The sequence below is a fragment of the Carcharodon carcharias genome, chromosome 21, assembly GCF_017639515.1.
Source record: "Carcharodon carcharias isolate sCarCar2 chromosome 21, sCarCar2.pri, whole genome shotgun sequence".
Taxonomy (NCBI): Eukaryota; Metazoa; Chordata; class Chondrichthyes; order Lamniformes; family Lamnidae; genus Carcharodon; species Carcharodon carcharias.
The window spans coordinates 37813892-37831942 of NC_054487.1; the positions used below are offsets into that span (position 1 = coordinate 37813892).

At 38.6% G+C, this 18051-nt stretch overlaps 1 protein-coding gene across 7 annotated transcripts in view; it reads right to left on the minus strand.

The window, feature by feature from the left end:
* The window catches only part of cadps2 (Ca++-dependent secretion activator 2), an 829148-nt gene that overhangs the window by 146710 nt on the left and 664387 nt on the right, over window positions 1–18051 (minus strand). For all 7 annotated transcript variants that reach the window (XM_041216037.1, XM_041216039.1, XM_041216038.1 and 4 more), the window contains 3 exons: window positions 17868–17931; window positions 15599–15722; window positions 1383–1486 (listed from right to left, as the gene is read on the minus strand). In XM_041216037.1, coding sequence (XP_041071971.1) covers window positions 1383–1486; window positions 15599–15722; window positions 17868–17931 — 292 coding nt within the window. The remainder of the gene's footprint in view (window positions 1–1382; window positions 1487–15598; window positions 15723–17867; window positions 17932–18051) is intronic.

The following is an 18051-nucleotide window of genomic DNA, read 5'->3' on the forward strand; positions in this document are numbered from 1 at the left end:
CCCAGAACTCTTTGGTGACAATGGAGGTGAACTGAAAAGAAAAAATTCTATGATTGCACTGGGTGACTTGATTCTTTAACTTGGGCTGGTGTGGGCCCAGTTCCGTCAGACACATTCATCAGATTAATAGCTGTACCTGCAGAATCCCGTCATTTTCATCAAACAAAACCCAAGTTCAGGATTAGCCCCACAATATTTCACCCTCATTCTTATTTTCCAAGAACCAAATCACCAGTAAGACAATGAAGCAGATCATTAACTTCATTTATCTTTTGCAAGTGTAGTGCACTGGCTTGAGAGTAGACTATTGATACTAGTGACGATGCCGGTACTCCAACATTTCAACTTCAAATCTTCAATGTAGTAGCTAACAAAACTGTAATTAAAAATTGCTCATTGACATGTCAATATGCATAACCCTGCATATGTTCATGTTTTTAGGATAGGAAAACAAATAACTAAAAAGGAACAATATAATTTGTCACAAAGTTCAGTAGTAAAAACCCCATTTTAACACTGTCTATTCAATGATAAAAAAAATGGATTCTGAAAGATATAAATGGAACTCACTCAAAGGGGTTAAGCTTATCATATACAATAATACGTACAAATATCATATCTAATATATATCTTAAATTATTGCTTTTAGCATATATCTTAAATTGTTTGTTTTTTAAGCTTTGGTGGCAACTAGGCAATAAAACGGTCTGCTTCACTATGACAAACACTGGACAGTTATTTGAGATGAAATCAATTGGAGCCCAGCCTCTTTAAAATAAAACTTGGGTTACACGAACCATCCTAGCAGCAAGAGAGATGTATGGTGAGGATTAGTGCTCTTTGGCTCATTTTTCGCTTAATAACTACACATGGGTACAGCCACAGTTCTGTACATCACAAGTAACAAGACAACTTGCAAGTGAAAACCTACAGCAGAAATGTGTTGCTGTGAAGGAAGCACATAGACAAAAGGGTTAATTGATGCATGAGTCAGCCATTTCGATAGTGGTGATAAGAATTACTGGATTCAAATTAAACTCAGAAACCACGACAAGTGCCTTAATCTGAACAGATTAACATGCTTCTCGGGAGAATTTAGCTTTTTAACCTGCCACATAAGCATTACACTGGCATTGTGGACTAGCTGTATATAGAAACCAGCCAATTTTCATTTTCATCAAAATCAAATGAAACCAAAAGTCAAATCACATGGGCAGTCAATCGTGCAGTTTTACACTCAAGTGGCAAGTTGACAATCTAGCCAATGGTGTCAAGTTAATTTTTCTAAAAGAGGGATTGTTTGAGCTATTAGTAAGATTCAAATGACAAATGACCAAAGCTCTTGTCAGTGACATATTTGTTTCATTGAGGCAAAAACCCACCTCTGAATGGTGTTCCTCATTTTGCTGAAGTACCTCAATGCACAGTTCTGCCAGTCGAATCACATCTTCCAATCTTTTGGCAGGAGGTCTTTGGCTTAAGGTCTCTGTTATCAGCAAATAAAAAGAACTTTAACACATCTGTTTATAAATGTCAGGTATAAAGTGTTACATGCAAGAGCAGGCAAAACTTTAACATAAAACCCATGAGCAACAACAACTTACTAACATATCATGGTATTATTTTAATTTGCCGGAAAACATGAAGAATTTTAGTATTATTAACAAAACATCACTTGTATATTTGGATGTGCCAGAGAATTGAATAGCATTCCCACTTAACCTTCAGTACTGAGGATGCACTGCAGCAATTCGCCGAGCCTCCTTCGACAACCTTCCAAATCTGCGACCACATTGCCTAGAAGAACAAGGGCAGCAGACGCATGGGAGCACCACTACCTGCAAATTCCCCTCCAAGCCACTCACCATTCTGGTGTGGAACTATATCACTGTTCCTTAACTAGAACTAAGCCAAAAACCTGGAACTCTCTTCCTAACAGCACTGAGGTGTACCTATACCAGATGAACTTCCGCAGGAAAGCAGCTGATCACCAAACTTCCCAAATGACGCCCTTGCCAGAGATGTTCACAAACCATGAAAGAATAAAACAAAAATGGATAAGAAACTCAGTATGTGCAGCCCCTTAAATTCTTCCAATGCCCATTTGAAAGATAACATTTTAAGGTCAACAGAAAGGTACTTGACCACCATCCTATATATCAAACAGCAGGAAGTAGTAAACACATGGCCTGGAAATTCCTGATTGTGCACAATTGATAGGGAAGCGGTATAATGGGAGTGCTTCCGCTGTCTGCATTTCCACAGTTGTCTACCCTTGATTTTTGGGATTGGGTATATTGCCTATTTTATGTGAGCTGTCACTCACACAGGGAGCTGCCTAGGTAACATTCTTATTAGCTTCACAGCCGACAGTAAATTGAAATGGTGCCAGAATTCATCTATGTAGACTATTTTTGATTGCAGCATAAGGTAAGAGTGTTTGTCCTGTACATTGGATGTTTCTCACTCCTGAACTAATTGCCAGATTCACAGCTGCTTCACTGGAGCTTTTACCTGGTGAAGGATGGAGAAGAAAGGGCTGTCTTCTTTGGCACTGAAGGGCCAGAATTTGGTTTAGCAAGCCTGGCAGCACAGAGTTAATAAAGTGAATCTTGTCACCAACACATAAAGGCCCTCATTTTAAGTGTGTAAGAAGATGGCAGATACATAAAGAAAGCTGTTGAAGCAAAGTGTTAAGTTTCTTTCTGTACATAGTAGCTGCCCTGCATAAGTATCCATGAAGTAAAGCATTTTATGACCTGTTGCTCTTTTACTGTTGGTCCATCCGAAGTACTCTTGCCTTAGGCCTGCAAAAACAGTCTGCCAGCCAGACCACCAACTCATAGAATCCAGTATCAAGCTCACAGATTGTCACAGGTATGAAGTACGGCTAAACCCACTTCATGGGTTTGGATGTGGGCAGCAATCCTGAAGAGTCAATGCACCTGGATCACAGTGCACAAGAGGGGCAGCAAGTGGTATCAGTGGGAGAGGAGAAGCAAAAGCTCGCTGAAGTGCCTTGGAGATGCATACGAGACAGGACCTAGGCATAAGAGAAGACTGCAGTCTGACAGGGTCAGCTACAGGATCAGTTATGTCTGTCCTAGGAATATGAGAGAGTCTACTAATGACATCTGATTCCTATGCCATTGAAGTTTCTCTGCATTGTGACCTACAAAGGAATGCTTAACATGTGCGGCAGAGCTACCACCACCACCAAATTGGCTGATATTGCTGGTCCCGTTCTCTGGCTTGGAATGAAGCAAAATATTCAAGGACTGTGATCCTCTTGTTTGTCAATGGAAATGTTGCTCCTAGGGTGCAGGTTGGCTGCGGGTCTCCATGAAGCAGGTTGCATAGCTATACAACTGCATCTTGATCTTGAACTGCATATAAATCTTATATGAAGCATATAACATATAAATCCCACAGTGTACAGGTTCATAGCAGCAAAAGGGAATGAAGAATGCAGCTTGGAGAGTTCTGCTCAAGACACCTGACAGGCCTTTGATGACCATATGAAATGGGCAATTTAAGTGCACTGCATTTGTGGCAGAGGAAGCCAGAAAAGTCACAGGCTCTTCTACTATGCAGCAGTCAGAATGAGATTTGAACAGTGAACGCAGCCCGTAAGATGCCCTCTATGTGGAAGAGGTCAGGAATTTAAACTTTTAGAGCAAGTGGAAAACAAGTCAGTTAAGGGTATGCACTTTCCATCCCTTGCACACACACTTCCCACTGACAAGTATTTTTTATTCACATGAATTTCCAGGAAATATTACAAATCTTCATCGTAAAAGGCTTGACTCTCATTTCTACCTCAAGGCTTTCCCATAAATTAATTACTAGAAGTTGCACTCCATTCCTTTGTGGTCATGCCACACCACCTCCCACACCACCAGCATACCAAAAGGATATCTGTTAGGTTAGGTTAACGCTGTCAGGTTATTGATAGCACATGGCCTCATGTACAATGGAATACAAAAGGCTAAACCAAAATGCAGAGCATCACCTCCTTCTACACCCGACCATCATTATCTTTTATTTCCCATTTACAGTTAGCACTCCTCTACCAGCTTTAGTTGATCCATCCATACTGCATGTGGCCTCCATCAGTTGGGAGTAAAGGATATTCTGGGTCTCAAATGGCTTTGCTTCTGTATGATGGGAATGATTCTTCCAGTGCTTTGTCCATCCCTGGCTGAGTCAAGATGTCCTGCTGTTGTATGGTGTTCTGTTTAGCTGCTTCATTCATTATTGGAGAATCTCACCAAAATCAAATCTAACATTGAGTGTCTTGGTTCCTCTGCAGGTGACAGGATAGGCACCTCAATCACTTCCTCTTCTGTCATTACAACTGTTTGATCTGCTAGTGAGAGGCATGCACACTGAGAGGTGAGAGAAATGAAACCTTCCTGAACCTACGAAGGTCATCCCATATAGAGGAATCTGGGCTTCAGGTAACGGAAAGAAATAGTAGTTCTTTACCAGTGATGTTAACTGAATGGCTTTACCTGTGCATTACTGAGAAACATCACCCACCATCAGTATTGTTCACAAGTCTGTGATGAAGGAGCAGGAGTAGACCGTTCAGCCCCTCGCACTTTCAATTAGATCACAGATCATCTGTACCTCAATTCTATTTACCTGCACCAGCTCCACATCCCTTCATGCACCCTTGCCTAACAAAAATCTATCAATCCTATTCTTGAAAGCTGCAACGGTCCCAGCATCCTTTGCCTTTTAGAGGAAAAGTGCTTCCTAATTTCCCTCCTAAATGGCCTAGATCTAATTTTAAGGTAATGTCACCCTCAGCTTTGATTCCCACACCAGATAGTTTTTCCGTATCTACCGTACCAAGTTCTTTTAACATTTTAAGCACCTTGATCAGATCTGCCTTTCAAATACAAGGGAAATTAATTTCCAAAGGAACTGCTTGTGAAGTTGAATCATCTTTAATAAATTGTGCTCCACGTTTCTGACAGGTTTGAATCCATAAGATAGGCTAAACAAATATTGTCTCATTAAAATATCTAGCTTGTTATATAATGATCATTAACCTTCTGACAGTGTAAGAAATCTGTCTCGATTTATGCTTAAGACTATAATAGAATCTCTGTGCAAAAGGCTCACATAAATGGAATTCTCCAGTTTATAGTATTGAGTGTATTTCCTAACCCTTTAGAACATAAAAAATAGGAGGTGGAGGAAACACTATGACCCTTTGAGCTTCCTCTGCCATTCAATATAATCATATTTGATCTTCTGCCTCAACTGCACTTCCCTGCCCACTTCCCATATCCCTTAATTCCCACAAATCTGTTTATCTCAGCTTTAAAATATACTTAATGATGGAGAATCCACAACCCTCTGGGTTAGACAATTCCAAAGATACCAACCCTTTGAGTGAAGATATTGCTTCTCATCTCAGTTCTAATAATTGACCCCTTATCCTGAGCCCTCACATTCTAGATTCCCCAGCCACGAGAAACAACCTCTCCATATTTACCCTTTCAATCCCCTTCATAATCTTTTATGTTTCAATGAGATCACCTCTCATTCTTCTAAACTCCAGAGAATATAGGCCCAACTTTCTTGGCCTCTCATAATAGCGCATCCCAGGAACCAATCTAATGAACCTTCGCTTTACTGCATCCAATGCAACTCCTTCCTTAGATATGGAAATGAAAACTGTGCACAGTACTCCAGGTGTGGTCTCACCAAAGTCCTATAATTCAAAAATTATGGAACGCAAATTGGTTTTCTCTGCTTTTGATGTCCCCACTCATTTTCACTTCCATCTAAGGGGGCACAAAGTGGCCTTATTTACCAAACTGTTGCCAATGATACGGTCTAACTAGCTACCTAGAGACACTCAAATCGCCATGGGTCATTTACTTGAGTTTTCTCTTCTTTACTAAGGGACTCACCTCACCTCTAAGCTTGGAACCTGTGATGACTGTGATGAGTTATTTGAGAATTGAGGTTTCTAACACACATCATCACTGCTCATGCCCATTAATGAATTTTCACTTCAAGGCTGTTTCCAACATTTTTTAATTAATAGATATCAAAAGCTGCTACTATAATAGTCAAGACAATTCTGTGATATGGCAAGATACATTCAAACAAAAAATTACAAATTGCCACTCAATAGGATTAACACATAGTGGCATGCATTAAATAAAACAAACATTCCAAGCACATCAACTCAGCCCACAGTCTATTACTGTGAGGCTTCAATCTAACAATTCAAGTACAAGCATTCTACCAATGTAAGGAAAGGTCAAGTGACAAGGCTGAATTAAATCTGAAAATTATGAGGAAAAATGTCAATGTTTCTTTTCCGTAGTAAGGAATAACCTTCCCCTTTTAAAACTAGAGACCATAAGAATCGGAAGTACAGCAAGAGCCCAATTTTAGTCGCGTGCCCAAGAGCTATCCAAATATTCTGCCATCCAAAATTAACCTGCAGTTAATGGTCAGTGTTGGAGGAAATGTTAGTACTGCATTTCAGAACCAATGTAGCACAACAACTTAATGAGGTGTAGATTTTTTCTAGCTATCGTCCCTTGATATGGATAATAGCATCCTAAAGTAACTGTGGGACAGTTCAAACAATCCATTAAATCTGGTTTATTTGTTTTTCTCTTTTCTCTTTCATATGATGTGCATTTTAAACATTTTCTGTTTTATCTTAAATTTCTATTGACCGTTAGGATCTATTTTTTGTGGCTATTCCTCTCCTCTTCATCGTTGTTACAAAGCTGTAAGCCAAAATGTGTCTCTTGCAGATTCCCACTAATTGTTTATCTGTTATTATTTGACAAATAATTTGATGCACTGTTTATAATTATGCAGATAATGTATTGTTTTGAAAAGGTTAAACCACATTTTGCAAGATTCCACTCCTAGCGTGGAGTTTTGCTAGAGTGGGCTTAGGTATCAAAATTGGAAACTAAAGCATTAGAATCCTGTTGCAGTCTCACGCTCCTGCCAAGTGCAGCCCCATACAGCCAGCCTTGTCTCACCTTGCAAAATTAAGTCTCAATGCAAACAAAAATTGTTCTGGTGATTGAAGACCTGTCCATGTGCAATCCTTTGGAAAGGCAATCAGTTCTGTACATGCTGAGTGCTTTTTTTCAAGGTGATCATTATGGACTATATTTAGCTTTTTGGCAAAAATGCAGAAAAGTAGAGAAGAGTGCTTCGCGCTCACCTCTATTTTTTCACTAAAATGACTGAGAAAGATATATCTTTAGACCCTTAAGTTAGTCTGAGCACTGATAATGCTTTGAGATGTTTGGCAATGCAATATATCCCTACATACGTGCAAGTGTCGCTTTTTCCTATATCTTTCATATTGTTAATACTCTCTGCTGCTCTTTATACCTCGTATTTTTAGTTCTTAGACCTTTAGCATAGTTATTTCAAGTCAATGAGAGTAGCCTACAGAAAGAGTGCATCAATCCCATCGCTAAGAGTTCACAAAGAAACCATTAGTGTGAGTTATGAAATAAGCATTGACCTTGGTTATGAAGTGTGATATGAGTAATGCTATGTTCCCAAAGGCATATTCTAGTGAGGGTGTTACATACCTGACACTAATCTCCATTTTAGCATCATTAGCAACAGGTTTAAAATACAATTATCTCCGCACATTGCCAGCTTGTTAACACTAATCTTTCAAAAGAACCTAGTCCCAAGAAATATCTCTCTATGGAAGATTGTGATAGTGGAGTCTTCTTTGCGCTGATTCTTGTACACCAGAGAAAAAAAAGTTCATGTTAAAACAAATGGATTGTAAGAGATCTCCTTAGGGTTTTGTTATGATAAATAAAACTGTAGAAATACTGGCTTTCTGCCAAAAATAGGATATGAAGAAAGGCATAGGGTGGAGAATAAATGTATCTCTGACATGCAGAAGCCACACTAAAATCAACTGCACTACACACCAACTACACCATTAAAGACTCCCAGACACATGAAAGAAGCAATTACAGTACTTGTGTTCTGTTTAGGAATGCCACTTTGCTTCAGATCAGATACACTTGTCTGCTTTTTGGCTGGTAGACACTGCCATGGAGCCTGCTTAGACTTGGGTGACTGCACTGTGATATTCAGGCGCAGAAGATGGGTTTTTATATATATATATATAAAAAAAAGAACAAGGGAGAGAGAACAAACAATAACCATGTAATAGAATAATGAAGAGGCTGATGCAAAGGCAAGCAATGAGGCATAAACACACAATATCTTAAAAAGAATGCACTTTGCTGAGGGTACCAAGGCCATTGGCTTCAGGCAGCCTCAGCATTTCAATTAACAGTCCCCACAATATAATGGGCTATTGGTAAAAGGGCACTTTGAACAGATATATTAATGGAAATGTGAGTCTCAACATAGCTGTTCAATTATTGTGAATACTTCAGACACAAGCATGGACAAAATAATAAAAAAAAAGCACTTAAATGTGCAAATGGATGACCCGTACAGAACAACAGGCAAGCTAGGGCACATTACAAGGCTGCAACACAATTCAAAAGGTGCAGCTGAAATGATAAACTGGAGACAGCGAGGCTCAAGTGGTTGATGCAAGTGATCAACCTTGGAATAAGTACAAAGGCAACATTACTTTTCAATATAACTCAATATAGGACTGCAGCATGATTCACATGGTACAACACCCCTGCTTCCTGAGCTGTATGACCCATCTGAGGTACCAGTTCCCAACATATCTCACATCTTACCTTGTGATATGAACAGGGTTACACATGCCTTAAAAGTGTTAATACATTTCACCCTAATTATTAGATTGTATGAAATGCATGCAATATTAATTGTACCTCAACTATTGTGAAATGATGGAGTTGGGAAATTTCCCTAAGGGTACCTTTGGACGATGATGTTTGGAATCCATAATAGACTTCTAGGCTTTTGAATGGTTTTAATGCTCTTTTTGTTTCTGAAGCCATTCTATATACAGAAAATGCTATTTTCTGGGAGGAGTTTCTGTTTGACTGAAATTCTGTTTGAAGTTTGACTGCAAATTGTGGCCACTTTGTCTTAGAAAAAGAAGTGTGGTATAAGAGAGTTTATGATCTTGGGCACATCAAATTCCAAGCCAGGGAAAGCTAATATGTTTTCCAGTTTGTAGCATGCTATGCTCACAAAGCAGATTTGGAAAAAAAGTCAAAGTGTTAAGTAATAAAGCAAAAGAATTCTGAAGTGCATGAAGATGAAACACTTAGGTTATATTATAGTGATGGTACATGGCACACAGTATGCTGGTGTCTGACCAACCTCTGAATCCCATTGTATTTCACTCCCAGGGTTTCTTACGTGGTGAGTTCTCTAACTCAATAGGAAATTTTGAGGAGAGGAAGAAAGTCATGGCCAGTCTCAAACACCACCTACAGGCCATTACCAATTGAAAAAAAAACAAAAGTCTAGAAACAAACCAAAGGCCCTTTTGGGATATGGCAGGGAAAAGTGAAGAGCACAGAGAAGTAAATACATATCATTTTTTGGAAGAATAAAAATTATTAAATTTATAACTAAGGGATCAAATAAAATGTGAAATAAGTAGGAAAAACACACAATAAAAAACAAAGTTTCACATTTTCAGGCCAGCGGTAATATTATTTACACTTTATTTGATTGGACTTACTCGCACAGACCAAACACAGCTGCTTAACTGCATCCTCAAACCCGCTTGAATTGTTTCTTAGGGCAGGGGAATTTAGGTTAGTCATCCAGTCAATTTCATAGGTTTGGGCACATCTTTGAGGAGTCCTGAATAACCTACCTTTGCATTGAATTACTGTCAAAGAGGTGAGGAGACACATTCTTTCAAGTTGATAAACACTGGAAGATGACAAGCAGGAAAGTATGGTTCCTGAGTGTCAATCTGACAATGGAACTTCAGTCTGTTTTCAGTATATCCTATAGTCTGAAATCCCAAATACAAATGAGGATATCTTTTCCTTCCAAATAACCTTCCGAACCCACGACCACTACCACCTAGAAGGACAAGGGCAGCAGATAAATGAGAATACCACCATCTGGAGGATCCCCTCCAAGTTACTCACCATTCCTTCACTGTCGCTGGGTCAAAATCCTGGAACTCCTTTCCTAATAGCAATGTGGGTGTACCTACACCACATGGACTGCAGCGGTTCAAGAAGGCAGCTCATTGCCACCTTCTCAAGGGTAATTAGGGATAGGCAATAAATGTTGGCCTAGCCAGCGAAGCCCTTATCCCATGAATGAATAAAAAAAAATACTATTTTACCAATGTATACCATGAAAGCCATTATTATTCATCACATGGCTTGTAACACCATTTGAAGATTAGTGTAGGACTTTCAAATTACTGTCATTGAGTTATGTATTGATCAGTCTTCACAGGAAATACTCATAACCTGAAAGGTAAACTTACTTTTGACATGTGACTTCTCTCCCCCCTCCCCCAACTAACCCCAAGGAACAGACTTTTGTAGCTGCCTATAGCCAGAAGTTCCTCAGTTACCTGCTAAGAAAGCTAACATTTACCAATCTTAAGTGGCTTCAGACATTACCATTGATACATTCCAAAAGCGTGGTCAATAAAGGACTGCTAACGTAACATGCTGATCGTGTTATACAGCTAGTCCTGTTACACCACTGATAATAATATGTACTGCTTTTGGTTTCACAACCTGTATAAACCCATCATACCCTCAGTCCTGTCTGGCATCAAGACTTTTGTTTTCCCTATCGAGTTGGCAATCTGTTCATTTCCTTTTTGAATGGTTCAGCCAAGTCGCTATTCATTGTTGGGTTGACACTCAAGCAGGCCCACATGAAATCATAGAACAGTTACAGCACAGCTGGAGGCCATTCAGCCCTTCAAACCCATACTGGCTCTCTGTAAGAGCAATTCAACTAGACCCTGCTCTTTTCTTATAACCCTGCTTCACCAGCCATATTCCTACTAAAGGCATTAAGAAGGAGAAATTCTTTTGTGTGGCATTCCATAGATTTACAGTGATTTCCCGAGGACAGGCGGCACTGAGGCCTGCTATCTGCATGGCCCGTGAGGTTTTCTTCATTGATGTCATGAAAAAATGCCACGCGGGCTGTGCAAGGAGCACGTGCCCTGGTTAAATCAATTTAAGTCTGGTTTGTTAAGTAGCCCACTACAAGTACAAGTAAAAGAAAGAATTTTGCCTAGACGAGTGAGTGTTAACAGGCTATTCACCTGTAAAGGGCATCACAGGCAAGCTGAGCCTTGTCATCAGCCCATGTTCACCCACTTTCCAGCAAGGGTTACTGGGCACCAAGCAGGAGTAGGAATCTTGGCAGATTATTTTCTCTCCCTAGAACAGGGATGCTAAGACCAATTATAGAGAGCTAACTGCTATCTGACTGAGATCAGCCTACACCAGGTGGATCAAGCAGCAAACATTGCAACACCTGGTCTCAATGTCTTGCTACCACACCACATAAAGCAGTTATAGATCACACTAATTCCCGAACACGTCCACTATTTTTAAAATCTGCTTTTTCTTCTCAACCCTGTTCCATTTTTCATGTCTTCTCCTTAGGTGCTTAAGTACTGGTCCAAAGGTGTTAAATAGTCCTTTTGCCCAAGTGGGCATTCGTCATGTCTGAGCCAAAACAATGAGGATAACGTTGTTTTGACAACAAAGGCTATCACAGAAGAGCACTATTCTACCCTCACCTGATATTTACATGTGCACAGTTTCTCCATCAAGGTATCACTGCACAGAAATCAGAACAACACCCCTGGCTGACTTTTCTCTCAATAGTCAAGAAGTGTTTAGGATAATTGAAGCACACTGCTGTGATCCAGCTGAGGTCCAGCCTGTGTGCTTTGATGCCACACCAAGGAGACCAAAAGCAACAAAATCAACATCACATGCCAATTACGCTCAAAGTCACACAGCTTTGAACTTTTGGATGCGTAGAGCTTCAAGTCAAATGTCCTGCAATTCCCTAATACCTAACACGACTGTGGAAGCACCATTACCACAAAGACTGAAGCAGTTTGAACAGAAGGCCCTTATCATCACCACCACCTCAAAGCAATCAAGGAAGGTCAACAAATCTGATCTTGCCAGTGTCTACTACATCCTTAGAACAAAGTTTTAATAAGTGTATTTACAAAATTTTTACCCATGCTCTTTTATACTTTGGTCCCAAATTATAGCAGATTAAACATCTCTATTCACGCATAAAATCACACAGCACAGAAGGAGCCTGTACAGGCCAAGATGGCTTAGCCAGCTATTTGAAAAATCTATGTACTGATGTTTATGCTCCTGCTCCTTCCCACAGTGTTGCATTTTTTTCCTTTTAGGCATTACATTCCAGATCATGACAACTTGCTGCTTAAAAAAATTCTTATCTTCCAGGTTATTTTGACAGTTAACTTAAATCTGTGTCCTCAGGTTACTGACACTCCAGCCAACGGAGATCATTTTCCCTAACTACCCTATCAAATTTATTCATAATTTTCAGTTCCTTTATTAAATCTTTCGTTAACCTTCTCTGTTCTAAGGTGAACAATCTTAGCTTCTTCAGTCTCTCCACAGAACTAAAGGTTCCCATCCCTGATATAATTCCAGTAAATCTTGTCTGCACTCTTGAATCTTTGACATCCTTCCTAAGGCGTGGTGTCCAAAATTTGAAACAACACTCCAGCTGAGAGCTAACAGTAATTTATAAAGGTTAAGCATAGCTTTCTTGTTTTATACTGTATGTGAAGCACAGGATTCTATGTGCTTTTTTTAAACAGCTTTCTCAGCTTGTTTTGAATTGTATTTTGGTGTTCTTCTGTTTTTGCATTTCAAGAAAAATTGGCAAATAATGAAAGGGTTTGAAAAGTTTTAATTTTCTCTAGCCGTGTTAAGCTTAATTAGCTGAAAATTCCTTCGCGGGATATTTTGACTTTAACCATTTAAAATAAATAAGGCAATGAGGGAGCTAAAATAGTATGCAATTATACAATTCTGTTAAGAAACAAGCTATTGAAAAGGAATTAAACTCATGAGTTTAGTCTCACCAATGTGTTAGAGTGTGAGTTAACACTCATTAATATATCCGGATGCTCTTATTTGTGTTGATAATCATCAACATATAATTTGATAACATTTTCAGTTTTTCGCCAATTAGCACACCCATGTCATTTTCTTGCTCCACATTATTTAACAATATACTTTTCATCGTGTATTCATATTACTATTTTTAGCTCCAATATGGTTCACCTCACATTTCTCATGAGATGGTGTTAATATGTCTAGCTGTTAAATCTCTGTAGACCTAGTTCAATTATATATCCCTCCTCAGAACATCCTATTTACCAATAATACATTATATCGCTGTACTCTACTTTCAATACCCATCTTAATGTTATTACTAGGAACAGAAAGAATCCTTTCACAAAATTGTGGCAAATTTGATATTCATAGCTATTCAATTGATATTGATAAATGCATCACCATTATATATCACAAATTTATTATCAAATTTACAATTCCTTCTCAAGCCTAAACCATTTTATTTTAATCACAAGCCTTAAATGGAGGAACTTATCAAGTGTGTTCTGGAATTAAAATTATTACCATCATCTGCCAACTCAGTAACATCAAGAGATTTCAATTTTTTTTTGGATGTGACCCCAATCTTTCAAAAACCCATTTGATTTAATATTATTTATTCGCTTGGCTAAAGATTCCAATAATTATCAGACTACAAATAGATCTCAAGTTAATTTTTGTATCATAATGTTGACCTTTGCCTGAAGATTGCTTATACTTGATAGATTTCAGTTTTTATGTCCCATAATGAAACATTTGTGCCATAAGATCCCCTTTATCTTTATTCTATCTTAATTTCATCAAGTGTTTGTCAATATGTCCTGGTACTTTAAAAGCAGTTCAAAAACTCAAATGGATGGATATCAATTCCCAGTTGGAGAGTTGCAAAAGACTGATCCATCACCTCTGTCTCTTCTTCATATTTTGTATTACAGCCAGTTGATTTTCTCCTCTCAGCTAAGAGAAAAGTCAAAACATCTTTTTAAGTATTTTTTTTGTGAGGAGGAAGTAGGTAAGATTGAAGCCATTTACTGATTTATCTTTTCCTGTTTATCCTTCAAATCAGTTCCCCATAATTCATCTTTTTTTCTCTTGCTCCATTGTTTTGAATAATATTGAATTTAATGACAGCATTATGGCTGCTGCACAACATTGCTCAGTTTCTCCAAAAATGTAGCTTTCTCTCTTGTTTATCCTTCAGTATGCTGCTTTATTCTAAAATGATCATTCCTTTTAAGGTAATTACATCCATTGCTTTATCACTTATTTAACATAATTAAAATCAATCCCAATTAATACTTTCTCTTTTTCGATACAGTGTGTTGTTTCCTTGAAAAATTTAAAATTAATCGCTTCCTATCCAACTTTCAATTCCCAATACCTTGATCTTCTTATGTAGGTGCAATGGTTAATGGGTCTTTGTCTTAATACATGGTTTTCACTGCCATAACTTCCGTTGGAAATTGGTACACACCATCTGGCCATATGGACTGAAAGGAAAATTACTAAAAGAAAGTAAAACTTGCTTTTATATAACACTTTTAATGATCATCGGATGTCTCAAAGTGCATTACAACCAATGAAGTACTTTTTTGAAGTGCAGTCATTGCTGTAATGTAGGAAATGCAGTAGTTAATTTGAATACAGCAAATTCCCACTTACAGCAATGTAATAACAACCAGATAATCTGTTTATTTTTGTGTGATGTTGACTGACAGATAAAAAGAGGCCAGGATATTTCTCTTCTGCTCTTCTGCGAGGTGCCGTGGGATCTTTAACATCTACGCAAGCAGGCAGAAGGGGCCTCAGTTTGATGTCTCATTTGAGAAAAAGGCACCTCCAACAGTGCATTACTCCCTCAGTACTGCACTGGAGTTTCAGCCTTGACTGGATGTATTGTTTTTGTATACAGACCAAGCTGTCTTCAAGGCAAGACAGCAAAGTGCCTTTAAATTGTTAAGTTTCTATTCCCCATTCTATTTTGGTGCAAGTCAAATGAATAACAACAATCCTCCTCCAGAAATGAGAATATAGGGCACATGTCTAAGAGACATTTGTTGTAAGACAATGAAGCTCTTTAAAGATGTACAACCATCACCCAACCAGTGCATGCACCCATTTACCTGGTTCTTTTCCACCAGCTGCTTGAAATGACAAAAGGGCGTAGAGGGAAGAGAAAGTAAATTAGCCAATGATTAAAAAAAAAACATAATTTAAATCTATATAAAACTATTTATTTAACAAGGTTTCACAAGGGACCGGAAAAGAGAACAGCTTTAGTGAAAGGTTTTCAGTTCTGGAAGGAGGTCCCATGAGGCAGATTAAAGCAATGAATAGAAAAGACTCAGTTCACCAGCTGAGATTTTAATGAGGCATTTGCATTTGCAGAGGCTTGGGTTTGTTCAATGGCAAAGAAAGACTTGTGACAAAGTGTTCAGTGAATGGACTCAATTGGCTCTCTCTGTCACATGGATAGCTATATCAAACATACCAACCTTCTATTTTGGCATACTCTGAAAGGTGAGAATAATTGATCAAAGCAGCCTTCTCTAGACATTTTCGTACCACTTTCTTGACATCTTCAGGTGGCACAGGGGTGGCAATGTCTTTCATCAGAACCTTTATCAAAGGAAATAAGCAAACCTATAAAAATTATATTCCATGCATCTATTCTTTTCTCCCAACACACACCCCCACCCCCCCTTTTCTCCTTGATTTGTGCTGAATTTTCTCTTCTGATTGTTGTCCAGTACTGCTACTGGAAGTATACGTGTGGAAATTAGTTGAGGACAGGACTGAATTTGGTTGTGATGCCCAGTGCAATTGAACAGCCTGTTGACACTTACTGTCCAGGTTTAAACACTAAGAATGGACATGGAGTTAGTAGAGGCTAGCTGGAATCCATGGGCATGTAACATAATAAGGAGTGAACATCCACAATAAAGAAGGGGGCAAGGGAACAAAATTGGGGGGAAAATATTGAGGCTTAGATCCTATTTAAATGTGATGCTTTTATTACCATTTGATACTATAAAAATGGCATTTTCATTTAAAAGAAAAACAGCCCAGATGCATGTTGAAATGTAAAATAAGGGTAATTTCTACTCCAACTGATTGACAATAAAAAGGTCAGTTACACAAATAAACTTTTTATGAGGATCTTAGAATCTAAGCAGCCAATTATTGCTGCCAGTCTTTTCTAGCAGTGTACGTTATATAGATTTGGAACATAAATGGTATTCAGTTTCAACGATGTACAGCATCCACAGTTTTTTTGTTTTTATCGATGTACTTTTCTTGCTTGTTTTTATCATTACTCCCATCATGAGGGTAGAAGCTGTGTCACAAACTCTTCAGGCTATAATATAGTAACAGTTTCAGGTAGAAGGTGATCTTCAATTAATCTAGCCCACCCGTCTGCAGTATTCCTTTAGGGCTTTTCTAAAAACCACAAATCCCGCTTGTTGACAAAAAAAAAAAGTCCTATTCCTTTGTTAAACCATTAAGCTTTCCTGTACCACCACCTGTGCTGGTAACCTTTTCCACACTCACCGAGCAGAATTTTACCGCCTCTGCCACCAGCAGGATTTTCCGGTCTCACCAAAGTCAACGGACTTTTGAAAGGCTTGCCATATTTTATGATCCCACCCCCACTGTGACAGAGCCGTAAAATTCTGCCCACCATCTCTTTATAACAACATTTCCTATTTTGCTATGTATCCTTAACTTGCAGTTATCATCTCTTGTGCTTAAATTCTGTACATGGTAGAAGAGCTTACTTAGATCGAATTTTTCCAAGCGCCACATAACTTTAAGCATTTCCATCATATCCCCTTGAAGTCTTCTCTTTTTAAAAGAAAAGACAGGGTAGTCAATCTTTCCTTGTACACAATTCCCTTAAGTTCGAAGATCAAATATGTAGCCCTTCTTTGCACCCGCTCCAACAACTGAAACTGCTTCCTGAAATACCATATACTATTTATCAAAACTACATGGAGTACTCGAAATGCTGTCTCACCAAGGCCAAAGACAGTTTTAAAATGATTTCTCTCTTGATTTATGTGTTTCATCCTTGCTATGCATCCCAATATTTTGATGGTTTTAGTGACCTGCTCACTGTTACTACTGTACAACGAACCTGCTCATATTAAAGCCTCATGAATACATCCATTATTTTTTTTCAATCGCACCTGCCAAGTGAAACCAGTTCTTCCTAAATGGTCAAAATAATGAAAATCTCTGCTGAATTACAGCAAACAGTGCCAAACCTACTCACTGTGTTACAAAACGGTTCCCTCTGAATATTTCTGTGTCACTTCATGTTTACTTGTCAATTTTTAGGCTGGCAAGCTGAAAATGGCTACCATATAGGATGCCCCAAATTTGATGTCTGGAATCATAAAGGGGGAATTTCTGAATTTTGTTGAAGAACAGCCTGGCCAAAGGATATTACCTTGTTATACATAACTAATGGCTATAAAGGTGATGCTTCCAGCTGATGGAACCCATCAAAGTGCCTGTTGCTCTCCTGATGGAACCGTTTCCAAATCCATCTGGATGGCCAAGATAAACAACTGTGGCCAATCTCATGATCATCATGAAACACAAATTCTGCCACCGTTCTAGTAAGCTGCTTTGCAGTATAAGAAATCTGAGTTAACTGCAATGGCTTCTAAGCCATCTCCAGTAAATGATTTACTATTGCACGTGACAAAGAGAAAACATGCTAAGGAAACCAACAATTACATTATAGTTTGGACATACCCTTTCAAGTAATGAGAGAGTGGCTTTTAGTGCACCTTCTGGTCGTCCAAATGGGAAACAGTACCTAGACATTAATAGAGAATTCAGACACCTGTTAAGTTAAACAATGATGCAGTGCAATTCTATACAATAGGTTAGGATAGACCTTAAAGATGGCTTGTTACAAGACTTGCATATAATTGGC